Raw genomic sequence first — 15,590 nt, 5'->3', positions numbered from 1 at the left:
CCGATTTACAGTTGCAAAGGTGAAAACAGTAAGGTGGGTGGCTACAAAGCTTTTTAAACACTTCTTCCTCCCCTCCCCCTGGGGAAACAAAATTAAAATGAAACCAAAACAAACAAACAAACCCCTCCCAAAAACAAAAAACCAAAACTGCAACATGCTATCAAGAAAAACGTCAAACCACAAAACAAAACAAAAGAGCGCTCAACAGAAGCTCAGCACCACCTCGTCTGGTCAAGGGCGGGCTGCTCCTTCCCTGGCAGGCGGTGCCAGCGCCCCCTCGCCCGAAGTAGGCCTAGCCGCAGGTCTGGAGCTCGGTGGGCCTGTGCAGGTACCGGGATACGGACACAGACGGGTGGGTGGGGGGGAGGCGGTGGCCACTGAGCCTTGGCCTTGAGGCTGCCACCCGCCGGTGGCACTCCTCTCCCCGTTGGGGTTCCTGCCGCCGCCTCTTGCTTCACTCTTCACTCTCCAGGACGCTGCTGGGTCCTCGCTGAAGTCACACCCTTCTTCCTTCTGCAAATCCACAGGGCCCTGGCTCTATGGAGACAGTGAGGCTCATACAGAATATGTGCAAAATGATTTTTTTTTTTTTTTTACAAGCAAAGTTGAAAGACACCCGTTTGACATAGGGTCCTTTTGGTGAGGGCTACCGCAGGAAGCTGAGGCTCTCCTTCATGCCCGGAGGGGAGGGCAGGCGTCTCTTCTCTTTCTCTCCCTCCCTGATCCTTCCACTCCTCCTCACCACTCTACCTCTGTGGACACAACACTAACTGGGGTTGCTGCCTTCTTTCCCCCCGGAAAACAGACTCTGCACACCACCCAACTCTGCGTCTTGTCCCAACGAAATGAATGAAGACGCTGTTCCGGTTAACTCCAGGTCACGAGAACAGTGAGGCACTTCTGAAACGAACCCATTAGGAACATTGAAACAAATAAAAAACCCAGCGTCTCCCCAGCCCTAGCAACTACAGGCTGCCGGCGTGGGCTCTGCTGTCCTGGCGCTCCTCCTCGCTCTTCCGACACGCCCGAGCCCCAGTGCAGCTCTCGCCCTCTTGGCCCCCCGCTCTGTCCTGCCCTGGGTCCCTGCAGTTAACAAAAGGTAGTAGGGTGCCGTTGGGGCTCTGCTGGGCGCCCCCACTGAGGATGTTGTCAGCGGCGTTCTCCATCTCCTCTATGGTCATGTCACATGCGTCAGCCAGCTCCTGGGTTGTGACCTCGATAAACTTGGGATCTTGAGCAAACTGCCCCAGTCCTTCTGAAATCAAGACCTGAAGTGGGGAGAGGGGGCAATGAAGAAGAACCGAAGAGGAACGTTATTCCTGGAAGTCAACTCTTTCCTTGTGGGCTGGAGCAAGGGGCCTGTGACTGGGAACTTTGGGAAGGGAGTGTGCGTACCCACGCCAGCGCATGTGGGCGTGGGAGGGTGGGGAGGGGTGAGTTGGGGAGGGGTGCTCCCAGAAGGGAGGTGACCCGGAACATTGTCCAAGGAATCAGGGGTGTGTAGGCTGGAGGAGAGCTGTTTTGGCTGGGATACTCAAAAACTGTTGTCAAAACCTGAAAATTTGGCTCACAGAGTGGCCAAGGGGGTGCTGCCGAGGCAGAACCTGGCCTGCCCTATATTTTCTCCTCTCTGGCACCCTTAGTGCCCCCATATTATTTTAGCCCAGAAATCTTCATTCTCCTTTGGGGAAACTGTTAACTTGTGCCCCTTGCCCACTGCTGGCTGACTGCTTTCGTGGGGGTGAGGATCCTGGTGTAGGATGTGTGCAAAACACCATGTCTGCACCTGTCTCTGCTCCAGCTCCAAAGGGCCAGCCCAAGGTCCCAGGGCTGCTCCCTCCTTCCTAGTGGCTGCTTTAGTGACTGGCTCTGGGGAAACCAGCTACTGAGCCAAGGGCAGGGGATTAATAATGAAGCCTGGAATGCCTTTCTCCCAGGGCCATTTGCCCTGCTCCCATCACTCTTTATTTCCTGTCCTGCTTAAGTTTTCTTCAGAGATCCCACCCTGTGGGACACACTACATTCATGTTTATTTGTGATCTGTCTCTCCTCATCCTGGCATGGGCTCTTGAGAGCAGAAATTGTTTCTCAGTTGTTTTCCACACCTACAACAGTGCCTGTACCTGGTTGGAACTCATTTGGGATTTGTCAACTGAATGGGGATAACCAAGGTGATGGTGGGCTCACTACTTTATGGGAAAACCCTCCTCATTTTGGGAAAGCTCTGTTGGAAAGGTCTTCCTCATGGAATCTGAAATCTGCCTGATTGTCAGGTTGATCTGTCGCTCCAATCCTGCACTTGAGATCCCCTGCCCAGGACATGAGGGAACTTACGAGAGAGGTCCTCCTAAGCCATCTTCTACTGTGGCCTCCTAAGCCATCTTCACTCCCTGTCTGCTTTCCTGACTCCCTCGACCAGGACTCATATAAGATCGCTTCTAGGGACCTTGCCAACCCTTTGTTGTGTCCCTTTGGACTTGTTCTAATTTGTTGAAGTCTGCTAAAATGTGGTGCCAGGAACACATTGGCCAGATGCTCTGGCCAGGGCAGAGAATAGAGGACCTGGAAGCATTCTTGTTCTAGAATAGTGATTCTCAACCCTGGCTGTGCATTAGGATCATTGAAGGGCTTTAAAAAAATACCCATTTACTGTGTCCTAGGTTTCCAAAGCGTCCCACGTTATTCTGATGCTTCCCAGGCTGGAGCACCACCGATCCTGAATTTTCTCTGTGTGCAACACAGCCCAAGCCCACCCCTGCACCTGGAGCAATCAGAGCTCCCCTCTGGCTGTACCCTGGAGCTGAGGCCAGGGGGACATTTCCTGGCCTGCGGCAGGGATATGCTGCTCAGTCCTTTCTCTCTCTGCGCAGGCCCTACCCAAGCAGAAGCCTCTAGCATCTTGTGTGATCACAATTTTCTGCACACCATGCCCTCCTTCCTGGGAGTGAGAGTCTTTCTGGCCAAGAGAGTTGACATGCACTCCACTGGAGAAAGGACCAGAGACTCCCGTCCCAATTGTTCCTGCGAAGTCCCCCAGGGCTGCCCTGGGCTTTCCCCTCCCCCGCCAGCCAGGCGGTCCAGGGTCACTTACCGCTCCCACCAGGCTGCTGGCACTGCCGTAGAACGGCCGGCCCCGGGCCCCAGCCTGGCTGGGCACAGTGAGGGACACCGGCCGGGCTCTCCGCAGGGCGCTGCTGCCCCCACCGCAGGGCGCGGGCTCCCCGGACCAGGAGCTGCAGTGGATGGTCGGGAAGCTGCTGTTGAGTTTCTCGCTGGACTCGGCCCCCTCCAGCCGCAGGGTGGGGATGGGCTGCGGGGGCCAGCCTTGACTGCCGGGTGTGGCTGGGGGCGTGGCGCACGGCCTGGGGAACGTGCTCGGGGAATGGCTTCTCTGGAGGAGGGGGCTCAGGCCCGCCACTGCCAATGCCTGTGGACACACAAAGAGCACGAGTTACCGGGAAGGGCGGGCCTCTGCTTTCTGAGCAGCTTCTGCCCAACGCCGCCCCCGCCTCCCCAATCCCCGCGGGTTCCACCCTGCCGGAGCCCGCGCGCATCGCCTTCCTGAGACGCTGCGTTCGCTTCCGCCACCCAAAAATAGATTTTGTGAACGTGCCAGTCTGAAGGGATCGCTTTCTTCTCTAAATTCGGAAAGCTGGGATGCAGTGGAATCAAGAGCGTCCCCTTCTCAGCGCCGGCCCTATCACCGGGCAGCTGCCAATCCTCTGGCTTTTAGGTTTCTCATCAGTAGTCTAGAAAGAATGCTGCCCTCATCGTCTGTGAAACCAGGACACTGATGCCCCCTCTGTCTCCCTGTCTTGTGTGCTTGACATAAGGTCTGTGGACAAGGACACCATGCGCCACAAAGATGTAGACAACCCGTACTTAGTTTTAATTTTTACCCTTAATCAGGCCATGAACCATGTCCTGCTGATCTTCAACTCAGCACCTCTCTGAACTGAGCTTTTTTTTTTTAATTAAAAAAATTTTTTTTAATTAAAAAATTTTACTGCTTTTCGTATCTTACACTGTATTGTGATTAAACCATTTATACACTGTGTCCTCAGGCCCCCACTATGCTTGAAAATCCTGAGGCTGGGGCCTGGGCCTCCTGTCAGCAGGACACAACGACCAGCTCTGAGCTGGTGTCCGCGGGAGGGTGGCACTGGACGGTAGGAGAGTCCAGCTGGTAGGTAGAGGGCCGGGAACGCTGCAGCATGGGTTGGTGGGGGCAGTGGAAATGCACGAAGTGGGGGGGGGGGTGTAAATAAAGAAGAGGTTCTTGACCGCAGCATGATAAGAACACATGGGTGAAATGGACTTTTAGAAATCTTTAAAAATAGAAAAGAGCACACCCAGTGTCCCCCCTCCTTCCATCCCAACCAGCCTGTCAGCCTCCTCTGCCCTCAGCTCTTGATGGACCCCAACCTGGGGTCCCTCGTTCCCTGGAGATCTGAGGGAAGTATAAGGCTGTGCTCAATATTCCAGAAAGCCCAGTAGGAATCACCTGTATGCTGGCCATGCCACAAAAGCTAAGCAAAACGGTGAATACTTTGAGCTGAAATAATATCAGCTTAGTTGAGCCACACTGGCCATCTTACACCTATTATAAGCTTTGATTGGCAGTTGAGTGTCTTTGGGTATTAAAAAAAAAATCATCTAATTCATAGGTGTGTGGTGAGGGAGTATACATTTGGAGAGGAAAAAACTCTGGGAAATTTGGACCCTAATTTTCCTAGAGATAAAGGACTGGCCTTTGATTCTTTGGGGCTTCCATTTGTTCTCAGATACTGAGAATATGTTAGATACAGATGACTTGGATTTCACTGGCTCAGCTGGAGTCAGCCATGCCAAGAGCTATTTCAACTATCAGATTTCTCTGGACTTGTTTTCCTGATTATGTCGCTGGCAGATTCTTTGATCTTTTCTATATCCAGATATCCAGGTATCTTGCAACTCTAGGTGCTGATGTCTGTGGAGGGAAGGTCTGTGCCATTGTAGGAAGAAAGGTCAGACAGAATCCTAGAGCTGCTGATCCTTCTGGACCATGTGAGGAGCTCCTTCTCACCAGTATTTCCTAGGTGTCCCCCCTCCCGAAACGACAGACCTTGTTAAGGTTCTCACTGGCATGGACGAGCCCCCTCTTTTGGGGCTGTTAGGGCCAGGGGCTAGGATCCAAGACAGGGAGGACTGAGTGGGGTCTTGGGATTTGCTACAATCATGGGGGGTTGTGTAGCCTGCCGGGTGCTGCCCAGTGATGCCTCTGAAAGTCTGGGCTACCTGATGATGAACCAGATGCAAGGGCAGGACTGTCTTCTGAGAGATGTCTCCGCCTTGATTCTTCTGTCGCTTCAGACATTCCAGGTGGAAGGAGGCCCTTCGACCTGCAAAGCCAGCCAAAGAACTGTGATCAGCACCAGGAAAGGGGACCTAGTTCTGTGAGGCTCAGACTCTGAGGGGTACAAGGAGCGGTGTGAGTGGCCTGGAGTAACCTCCTCCCTACCATTTGCCTCCCACAGCATGTGGATGCGTCCCATCTCCGCAAGCCCTGCCCTGGGAATCCCGTCTCACTGCTCGGGAAATCTTCCCAGCCCCTGCGTGGGGCTGTTGCAGCCAATCACCCGAGTCCCTGGCCCGTCACACCTGGAGAGAGAGAGGTGTTAGTATTTACCTAGTGAGGCAGAGCGGAGGAAACCCCTCTTTGGAGATTGCCGGATGTCTCTCTTGTCCTCCTCAGGCGGTGTTAATTGCCGGTTTTCATCATCCTGATAGGAGAGCCTGGAACAGAGAACTCTGGGGCTTATTTGTGGGGTCAGGAAGGGCCACCCCATAAGGACAGTGCCACCCCCTAAAGTCAGTTTGCTTTTTTCTTCTTCTTTTCTTTCATTCATTCTTTCTTTCTTTTTCTTTTTAAAGATTTAATTTATTTATTTGACAGAGGCAGAGAGAGAGAGTGAGAGAGATGGAACACAAAAGGGGGTGGGGTGGGGAGAGAAGGAGGCTTCCCGCTGAGCAGGAAGCCCAATATGGGACTCGATCCCATGACCCTGGTATCATGACCTGAGCTGAACGCAGACCCTTAATGACTGAGCCACCCAGGGGCCCCAGTTTGCTTTTTTCCTTAATGAAGGAAACCCCTGCTTTGTGCTTCCATAAAGGTTTGGGAAGTGGGCAGCAGGAACTCACCACCCCAGCTCCCAGCACCCCAGGCTCCTCCTGTCACAGAAGTTTCCAACTCCCCATCCACAGCTTCTTGGCTCAGAAGCCTCACATTTCTGATTTACAGCAGTAGAGGCACTCTTGAGTCAAAGTTGGTGAGCAAGTTGGCAAAAAATTTTAGGTCCACAGGAGTCTTTCCAGGAAGAGCCTAGGCTCCATGCTATTTTACCATGACCACTCCCGACTTCAGCCCAAACTTCTCCCCCTGTCCCTCATTTCTCCCTGCCTGCCCACCTTCATCATCAAAACACTTCAACAGCTATGTACGGACAAACCTCCAGTCAGCCAGTCAATGGAGAGCAGAGCTGTAAGGGGCCTTCAGGGGCATCTGTCTACCCAGTGACGGGATGAGTAGTCATTCTGGATGGGACTCACCGTGAGAAAGAGACCGGACATCATCCCATTTACATACACACCTAATAGAACTCAACTTCACGAGCCATACTTAACCTTTTTTGCATGCCTTGTCCTCTGGTGGTTTCTATTCTACTTTAGTCTAGTCTATTTCACTAAATAATGTCAGTTGCAATCTGCTAAATTGCTTTCACAGTCTGCAGGAGGAATAGCCTGCAGGCCAAGAAGACCAAGGCTTTCTAACCCCTTCGTTCTACAGATGAGGCCCCGGACTGTCCCTGGTGTGACTCCACATGCTTTGAGGACAGAGAATGTGCAGCCTTCCCTGCTTCGAGCATACTGGCTTCGATCCTTGGTACACATGCAGGAAAATTTCTGACCAGAAAACCTCTAAACCTTTCCTTTCATTTTCAACGTGGTAAGCTTTCCTTATTGCATTTTCTTCTTCTCCAAACTGTACCCACTCTTGAAGACCCAGTTTCTGTTGGATCTTGTGCCAGGAGTCTGTTATGGTCACTCTGACCTCTACCTCCTCTGAAGGTCCGTCCCTTTCATTGCTTGTATCACTCTGTGAGTGAATGTCTCCATGTTTTTTCCCTCATCTGAGACAATTACTGGTTTGTAAAATATCTTTAAGTGCCGAGACTGGTTTAGTCACGATCTAGCAGAGTGCCTGGATGCACAAGAACCAAAATGGATGGAAGCATATGTTTTCCCTGATTTCTAGGGTATGTGGCCATGTAAATATTTGGAGTCTCTAAAAATCAAAACGCTGAGGGGCTGGTCCTTCCTTATTAGAAGGTGCTTTTAGGAAAGCTTCTAAAACAATGCACCTTAAGCTTTTTGAAGAAATACATTTTATGAGACTGAATACACACACGCATACACACACACATACACACCCACATATGTAGACAATTAAACAAATATTTCACTAAATAATACCCCTGTGACATTGGATACACGATTATCTATTGCCTTATTCTAACTTATGCTATTCTGTATTATGCTGTTCTGTCTTTTAAAGCGCTTATCACGGCCTGGCCTTCCGGACCCTGCGGGGAGGACTCTGGGGGCAGACACAGAGTTGCCTCTCATACGTCTCGGTTAATTCCAGAATCCTCTGCTCTTCAGGCCTGCAGGGAAACCATGCCTGGACCATGGAAGAGGCTGACTGGGGCTGTCGAGCCTGCTGGGCCGGACAAGAAGGGACTAGTAGGAAGACGTACCAATACTGAGAACCCAGTTGGGGGCATCAACTCAGTGGATAACTCCAGCCCTCAGGAGGCTTCAGCCTCTAAAAATGGTGGGAAGAATCTAAGCAGTTACTGACTGATGAGGTCAGAGCCAGGGAGCCCACTAGACAAAAGTGTAGAGGTGAAGTTCAGGGCTGGGGATCTTAGAGCCCAGCCCGAGCAGACAGTATACTGGGATGACCTTCGCAACTCCCAGCCCCAGAACTTCCTGGGACCCTGAAGTGGGCGGAGGAAGGCTTCTACCAGAGCAACTGCGAAGAACCAGGCCTCAAAGGACTTGGGAAGCTTGAGAGGGAGGCTTCCTCAGACCACACACAGTTTGAGAAAAATAATTCCCATTATGATCCATCCAGCAAAGAAGACAACCCCAAATGGCTCAAGGTCAATGTATGGTTTGTTCAGATGATGAAGTTATTTCATGACCCTGGTGCCTGAGCTCAAAACCCATCCCCAAGCTCACAAAGCCCCTGGAGGTCCCTTAAAAAATAGGGCTCTCTCCACTTGCCAGAGGCTCCCTGACCCGACAGGAGTTTGATTTTATTTTGAGGCTGCAGGAAAAGGAACCAAGTGAACTGGGACACCGTTGCTGGAATGGGCAAGGCAAGACTCCAGAGAAGTCAAGCTTTTGTGAGACAGAAGAAGGTATGAGGAGGCTTGCTTGTTATGTCCACCTGGGGCTGTGTACATGGGTGTTTTTCATGTACCTTTTTCAACAAAACATTAATATAAAAAAAAGTGGTGACCATAATTAAGTAAATGTCACAGCCTTCTAGTGGGTCTCGACTTGCAGTTAAAAAACCCTTCTCAAAAATTCCAGCACTGACAAAATCTCAGCCACTGTTTGCCAACAGTGCCCTCTGCTGGCTGGCTTTATTATAAGTAGTTTCATGAACATTTATTTGCTAATAGGTGCGTGTGTGTGTGTGTGTGTGTGTGTGCACTGAATCTCACTATAAAATATATTTATGACAGCTGGTTTCAGTTAAAAAAAAGTTTATGAGACAATGTTTTGAAGTCTTCCTGAAAGCACCATATCATGAGGAAAGGTCAAACTAATCCAGGGACCGTGTGTGTATATGTGTGTATATGTGTGTGTGTACACGTCTGTACGTGTGTGGGTGGGGGCATGCATCCATGTCCCTCATGAGGTGACAGGCGCTTTGCAGGCATTCTTCTTATGTGTGGTCTCCCCTTCTGCAAGTCCTGCCCAGAGGAGGGATTCTAAGGGAGCTACCCTTCACCCCCAGAGGCTGGCGTGCGGCGAGGGCAGCAGCACTCACAGCTCTGTAGAGATCAGGCTGGGCTCGCTGCAGTACTCTGTGTCCTCGCTCAGCTTCACCTCATAGGTCTCGTCCTGAGAGACCTCCTCCTGACACACCATGGCGATCTGGCTCTCCCGGGAGTGGCACCTGAAGCATCCAAGGGGGAGAAACGAAGTCAGAAGCTGCGAACCTCATCGTTCCCTCAGCAGGCAAGGCATCACACACCACACACACGCACTCACACAGTGAGCACACACACACCCGTGCCCACTCACGCACGCACAACCTCTGTGGCCTCTTCCTCCCATAGTTGCTGACACAGCAGCAGAGCCAGGGAAACAGTAAGATCCAGATCAGGAGTCCGTGCAGAACAAGCAGCTCTGGGCTGGGACCCAAGGAGGTCTGAGTTCTGACCCCAGTTCAGTTGCCCTCTGGCACGAGTCACTGCCCCCCTACCCCCATGCCTCTATCCCTCTCAATGAAACTGGAGTAGTGTAGGCCCTGCTTGACTCAGAAGCTCGTCATGAGTAACAAATGAAGTAACAGATGAGATGTGGTTTTAAAAGGTGGGAAGGAGCAGCTTTTAGAACAGGGGCCTAGGCTGCTCTGTATAGGTTGGGGTGGGTCCTGAGAGGGCTGTCCTCTCCCTCTGCTAAAGAGAGCCAGGCCTTTGGGTGCGGGTTGGGCAGAGCCGGGAAGTTCCTGGGGTCACAGTTTGCCATGCCTTTGGGTTTGACATGGGTTCCTTGGAGTGACAGTACGGACAAGAAGCCTCACGCTGACGGGTTTGCTCTCCTGGGCAGTGAGCCTGAGTCCCTGCTGAGCTTGAGACCCTCCCCTACTGGGTGTGTCCCGGATGATTCTGCTCACCCTCCGGACTGGCGTCTTCTTAGCTCTGGCCTGGATGTTCTCCCTTTTCCTGTCTGTGCCTCTCAATACTTCCCTCAGTCTTTCTTCCTATAGATCCTGAATGACGGAACCCGCTTTACCCCCAAACCCAGGAAGACATGAGGGCAAGAGCTCAGTTAATCCTCTCAGGGCCGAGTGCTGGATCAGCACCCTGATCTGACCAGGGCCTGTGAGCTGGGGTGACTCAGGAAGCTACCCTCCCGGGTACCTACCCGCTTCTCGGGAGCAGGCCCTAGCCAGGGATGGCCCATCCTGCGGTAAGGACAGATGGAATGTGGGTGGGGTGGGAAGAGAGGGGAGTGACAGGCGCTGGGAGGAGGCACAATGAGATGAGCTGGAGACGGAGAATGGCGGCAGGCAGACAACACCACTTCCTGGGGGCCACTGTGCGCAAGACATGCTGGCCCGTCCCCGCAAGAGCAAGGCTGGTCCTCGAGCCCCGGCACTTAGCCTTGAGCTGCGGCACGAAGGCTGAGACCCCAGAGCTGCAACTTTGCTTGACTTGTTCGTCCTCACCAAGCTGAAGCTTACTGCCTTGAGGGTCACTTTTCCCACTGTGCTGGGAAGGAGGGAGCCAGTATTTGGGGAGCATTTGCTATGGGCTAGGCCTTGGGGGAGGGACAGAGGTGCCGGTGGGGAGAGGAGGAAAATCCCCTGATGTTTCTCCCTACCTCCACTCTCCATTCATTTAATACAGAACACGTTTTCAGAGAAAAATATGCTCTGAAGGAGGTATTAGCTCACCCTGAGATGCTAAGGATGGACCCAATGAACCTTCCTAAAGAAGAGGTTTGGGTAAGGGGAGCAAGGGAGAACGTGACACTAGGACTGAGTACCTAAGAGTTGTAGGAAGTTTTCGGGAAAGCGAGGGGCTGCTGAGACACACATGGGCCAGCCACTTGAACTCTGATACTCCCCTGTGCAAGCTAACCTTTCAGGTCAGCATATAAAATCCAGAGCTGGCATGCTGTATTGTGTATAGAAGGCCTCGGTAGACATCTCTTGAGTAGAAAGACTCACCCGACATTGCTTTTGAGTGGGTTCACCAGCCATTCTTCCATGCAGTGAGGTAGACTGATGGCCAATCGGACTTGGCTGTTATCAGACACTGTTAAAGGCCCAGGCCACACAGGCGTCCACGGGGCCACTTGAAAGTGGGTGTTAAGAAGGGAAGTGAAAACTGGGGGGCAGATAGGCAAGCTCCTTAGATGAAAGAAGCTTCAGGACACTTGTCCAGAAAGATGCTCACACATCGTGATTATTTTCTAAGGTCGTGAGCCTGAGAGATTTGCCCAAGAACATGGCATGTGGGTGATCTGCCCAGCCTGCTGTGGTGGGGGTGCTGTCCACTAAGGGTGAGGGGGCACGGTGGCGGGGAGGCAAGTCCTCTCCCACCTGGCTTTGGAAACCCAGAGCTGTTGACAGAAACAGGGAGGAGATCCTTTAGGCCCATGCTGTGTTTCCGGAGGCCCAGAGCACGTGGGTGCTTATCACCCTGGTATACCATAACAGTGGATCCCAGAGCCCCAAGGAGCAGAAGGTAGGGAGAAAAGCATGCGTCAGGCAGTGGGAGAGCAAACTACCAGGAACGATCCCGCACGGGGGCAGAGTGGGCAAGAGCTATGGTGAAGGGCCTCCCACCACCAAAGTGTTCCTCCCAAGAGGGTGGAGAAGGGTGTGAAGAAGACGTGGTAGCTCCAGTCAAAGGCCAGGCTTGTGCAGATGTGGGAAAGGCTGGGGGAACGGTCTGTTGTGTTGCCAGGATGCTGGGGGTCAGGGGTCTGGGCTCCTCTGCCTGGGTAACAGAAAGAGCACAAGAGGCTCCATCCAGAGGTGTGGTCAGGACACTAGATAGCCACTGGGGCTGTGCTGCCTTCCCCAGGTGTGACTGCCACATGTAATCAAGGGCAAGAATGGGAGGTAGCACTGGCCTATCTCTTGATGGGGTCTGGGGCCGCAGCCTCCAGCCCTGCTCGAGGGGGTGAGTGGTAGGCCTGTGGGCCAAACTCCACCCCCCATCTACTCAGGGCTGGAGCATGTGGGGCCCCTGTGCACGGGCCCTGGTGCCCCACCCTCCTGCTTACCTCTTGGAGCTGAGCTTCCATGCGGCCTCCTGTACCCGGACGGCAGGAGACAAGGGGGGCCCGTGGCCCTCCACGGTGCTGACTGCGCTGGGGTAGCCAGCGGGGCGGGGGAAGCGGCCCAGGGCAGTGTTGTTGGCATTGTTGATGTTGGCGTTGGAGCCAGTGGATGAGTAGCTGCTGGGGGTGAAAGTGGAGTCCACCAGTTTCTCGTGGGATGGCGACTCGGTGTCGCCTTGGCTGTTAGCCGCCTTGTTGATGTGCAGTGGGCGCTGGGTGGTGAAGGTCTGGGGGAAGGCGCTCCGGCCGTCACTTTGGTAGTAGCTGACGTGGTTGCCGAACAGGCCACCGGCCCTCTGTAGGCGAGACGGGAGGGGTGGATGGAGGAGAAAGCCCTGTCGCTACCTCTCCTTCTCTAGGCCAAGCCACGGAAGGCTGTCCGCCTTCCAGAGAGCGCAGCCACGCCGGGCAGCGACACGCGGCCCACGGGGAACTCCTCATCCACGTGGCCTGGAAGCCGGAGAGGGAGGGACCTGGACAGTCCCCTCTGACTCTGCTGGGGGACGGGTGAGGGGCAGGACCAGTCAGGCAGGAAGGCTGCTGCCCTGGGACTTTCTAATGAACCCCCCGAGGACTGGGATCAAATCTCCAGGAGCAGCGCAGGACGGCAATCCTTGGCCGCAGCCTTCGCTCTGCTTGGCAGCTGTGAGGGCTGGGGAAAGGGACCACGAGATTCCAACGAGAACTTTAAAAAATGGGGGTCCAACTGGCTCACTGAACTAGAAATGACATTGGCCAAAAGGGATTTGGAAATAAGGAGGAGGCATTGACTCCATTAATTATATTATGGGCTTCTTTCCTCCGGGGCGATTCTTAGAGATTTCAAATCAGGACCCAGTGTTTTTCTCCAACATTGTTTCCTTGTCCTGGAGCGAGTGGGCATGTTGCTGTCTGTAAGTTGGTCTGTGGGGTCTTGCTGGGGCAGTGTTAGCCTGGTGCTGTGTCCCTGAGGCCATTCGGTGACAGACATTTCACAGTGATGAGGATGAGTATGGTGATGACAGGGCAGCCGCAGGCAGGGCAGGCCGTCCTCCCTCCCGGTGTCTCCACAGCTCAGGACCCCTGTGTGGGGGCTGGCAGGGGCAGCTGAGAGGGCCCCCAGCATGATACTGCTTGGTGGCTTCTCCCTCACTCTGGAGGGATTTTAGCCAAATACCTTTGGGGATAAGCAGGGACGACTGAAGGGCGAGAGTGGGATACAAGCATTGCACTATTCTGGCAGAGTCAGGTTTGGGGTCCACTGAGAATGGATGCTCAGCCTCCATAGCCAGGAAAGGAGAGGGAAGGAAGGCCGGAGGGGACTTTTGTGTCTGGGAAAACACAGGCTTTCTCTCAAGAAGACAGTTGCCCCTGGGCTCCACTCCCCTGCTGCCATGTGGGAACATAAGCCAGAGCCTCTGATTTTTTAAAGAGAAGTCAAAGGTCTAGGTTTTTAGTTGAATGTGCCATATTTCTGAATAATAGGTTTGCAGGTTAGATGTGGCCAAAAGGGGCCCCATGGCTTTGCAGTTTCTAATGTAGAAGGTTCTCCTAGGGAACATGTCCCGAGAGCCCAAGCTTGAGATAGAGTCAGACTTGGAGAAGGTAGAGGTATAGGAAGTAGCTGAGTTGGAAGAGCTTGGAATCTGCCAGAGAACTCAGGACTTTCTCCCTGGATTTTCTTGGCAGAAAGGCAGCCCACCCTCTTGCCTCCAGCTGGACTTGTAAAGGTAAGAGAGTGCTCCTGCGGCGTCCACCTACCCGGAAGATGTCATCTTCAGAGGCAGCAGACACAGCCTCTTTCATGGCCTTGTCCAACTCCTCCTCAGCCGTCAGATCTCCAGAAATGGCCCGTCGGATCTCAGGCCCGATGTCATGCAGCGTGCGCAAGCCAGCCTGAAACCCAGAGGGACACCCAGCTGCTTGACCCACAGCCTCTCCGTAGGGCAGGCACGCCTGCCAAGGGCTTATCTGTGTCAGACTGCGAGAATCCATTTCTCCACCCAGGAAGCATAAAGGCCTGTTAGAAGGGGCTGTGAAGCAGGCAGGACTAGGGAAGGCAGAGTGTGTGGGAGGCAGTGTATCGCACCCTCACATACACACACATTTGGAAAGGCCTGGAGCTCTCCAAAAGTTTCCTTCTGGAGGGAACTGGCCTCCAGCCCACTGCTGAGAGACAACCCCAGGCCAGATGTCAGAAGAAGGTGACCAAGCCCTTCCTTATTGTGTGGACCCCCATTCTTGTCCTTTACCTGCAGGGATAGGGCGTTCCTCTGGGAGGGTTTGCCCACCAGGCCCTGCTCTTTGCGCTTCTTGAATTTCCGGAAGTACTCTTGGATCAGGAAAGTAGCATAAAACTTGCCAACTGTGACCTCGTCATCTGAGACAGGAGAAGAGAAGACAGAAGGGAGGTAAAGGGGAGAATTCAGCTTTTTATCCCCCCAGCATCCAAGTTTTCTGAAGTTTTTTAAACTTTTTTTAAAGTTTTTTTTTTTTTTTAAGCCATTCACATGGTTTAGAAAGGCAAAAATATATTACAAGGTGTACAGTGAAAAGTCTCTCTCTCACCCCTCCTCCATCTGCTAAGTTACTACCTTTTAATAGATAACCTTTCTAAAATTAGCTTCTGGAGTATTTTTCCAGAGAGTCTTTCTGCAAATGCTTTCTGCAAATAAGCAAAAATATTCTTAGCTCCTCTTTTTTTTTTTTTTTTTAACAGTAGAAGCAGCCTATTATCAAAATTATTTCCCACCTTGCTTTAGAAAAAAGCTTTACAAAGTTAAAAAAGAAAACTGACATTGTTAACTAATTTATATTTGATTCCAAAACTTGAGGTGCCCATCATAAATTGATCAGTCCCCTAAGTGCAAACTGTTCTGGTTTAAGATGGAGTTTGGTGGAAGGAACACCTTTCTTTAAGTTTGGGTTTCGTTTTCAACCAGACAGATTGGGTTTTCTTACCATGTGGTTTGGCTGGGTCCCTGCTGGGCTAGACCCCCAAGTTACACATGGCATAGTCAGCCTCTGTGTTGGGAATGAACCAGGAGGTGGAGAAACAGAAGAGTTTCCAAGGAGAACATTGCCTCTTGGCTCCATCTTCTTCTTCTGAGGGAAATGGCCCCAGGAGACAGCTGGTAGGTTAGGCATAGGGGCCTGTGATGATTCTCCTACTTCTAGCTTTCCCTTAAGAATAGCCAAGTCCACCAGTGGTGACCTTCTACCTGGCGAATACCTCATTCCCTTGTGGGAGAGGAAACACAATTTCCCCGTCTAGCCAGTCAGCAAGAGCCACAGGGCAGAAAGAGCCTGGTGTTCTGGTGTCCCCCAGACCTGGGTTTGAATTTTGAATCTGCCAGGTACTCACCTGATAGCCCTGGGTCAGCTACATAGCTTCTAAGAACTTCAGTTTCTTGAGCAAACTTCACAGCAATTTTATAAGGATTAAATAAGGTATGCAAAACATCTCATGGGGC

General features: G+C 52.5%; 1 protein-coding gene and 1 pseudogene across 39 annotated transcripts in view; one reads left to right on the top strand and one right to left on the bottom strand.

Annotated features, from left to right (window-relative positions):
- Nucleotides 1–514: 514 nt before the first annotated feature.
- The window catches only part of CACNA1C (calcium voltage-gated channel subunit alpha1 C), a 732,665-nt gene continuing 717,589 nt past the window's right edge, over nucleotides 515–15,590 (bottom strand). For all 39 annotated transcript variants that reach the window (XM_032349974.1, XM_032350007.1, XM_032349985.1 and 36 more), the window contains 8 exons: nucleotides 14,370–14,497; nucleotides 13,879–14,013; nucleotides 12,082–12,434; nucleotides 9,107–9,235; nucleotides 5,669–5,775; nucleotides 5,278–5,381; nucleotides 3,092–3,427; nucleotides 515–1,268 (listed from right to left, as the gene is read on the bottom strand). In XM_032349974.1, coding sequence (XP_032205865.1) covers nucleotides 966–1,268; nucleotides 3,092–3,427; nucleotides 5,278–5,381; nucleotides 5,669–5,775; nucleotides 9,107–9,235; nucleotides 12,082–12,434; nucleotides 13,879–14,013; nucleotides 14,370–14,497 — 1,595 coding nt within the window. In that variant the 3' untranslated portion in view covers nucleotides 515–965. The remainder of the gene's footprint in view (nucleotides 1,269–3,091; nucleotides 3,428–5,277; nucleotides 5,382–5,668; nucleotides 5,776–9,106; nucleotides 9,236–12,081; nucleotides 12,435–13,878; nucleotides 14,014–14,369; nucleotides 14,498–15,590) is intronic.
- LOC116594497 lies at nucleotides 7,714–8,327 on the top strand (annotated as a pseudogene).

This window comes from Mustela erminea, chromosome 6 (assembly GCF_009829155.1).
Source record: "Mustela erminea isolate mMusErm1 chromosome 6, mMusErm1.Pri, whole genome shotgun sequence".
NCBI lineage: Eukaryota > Metazoa > Chordata > Mammalia > Carnivora > Mustelidae > Mustela > Mustela erminea.
This window is presented reverse-complemented; position numbering and strand designations above follow the sequence as displayed.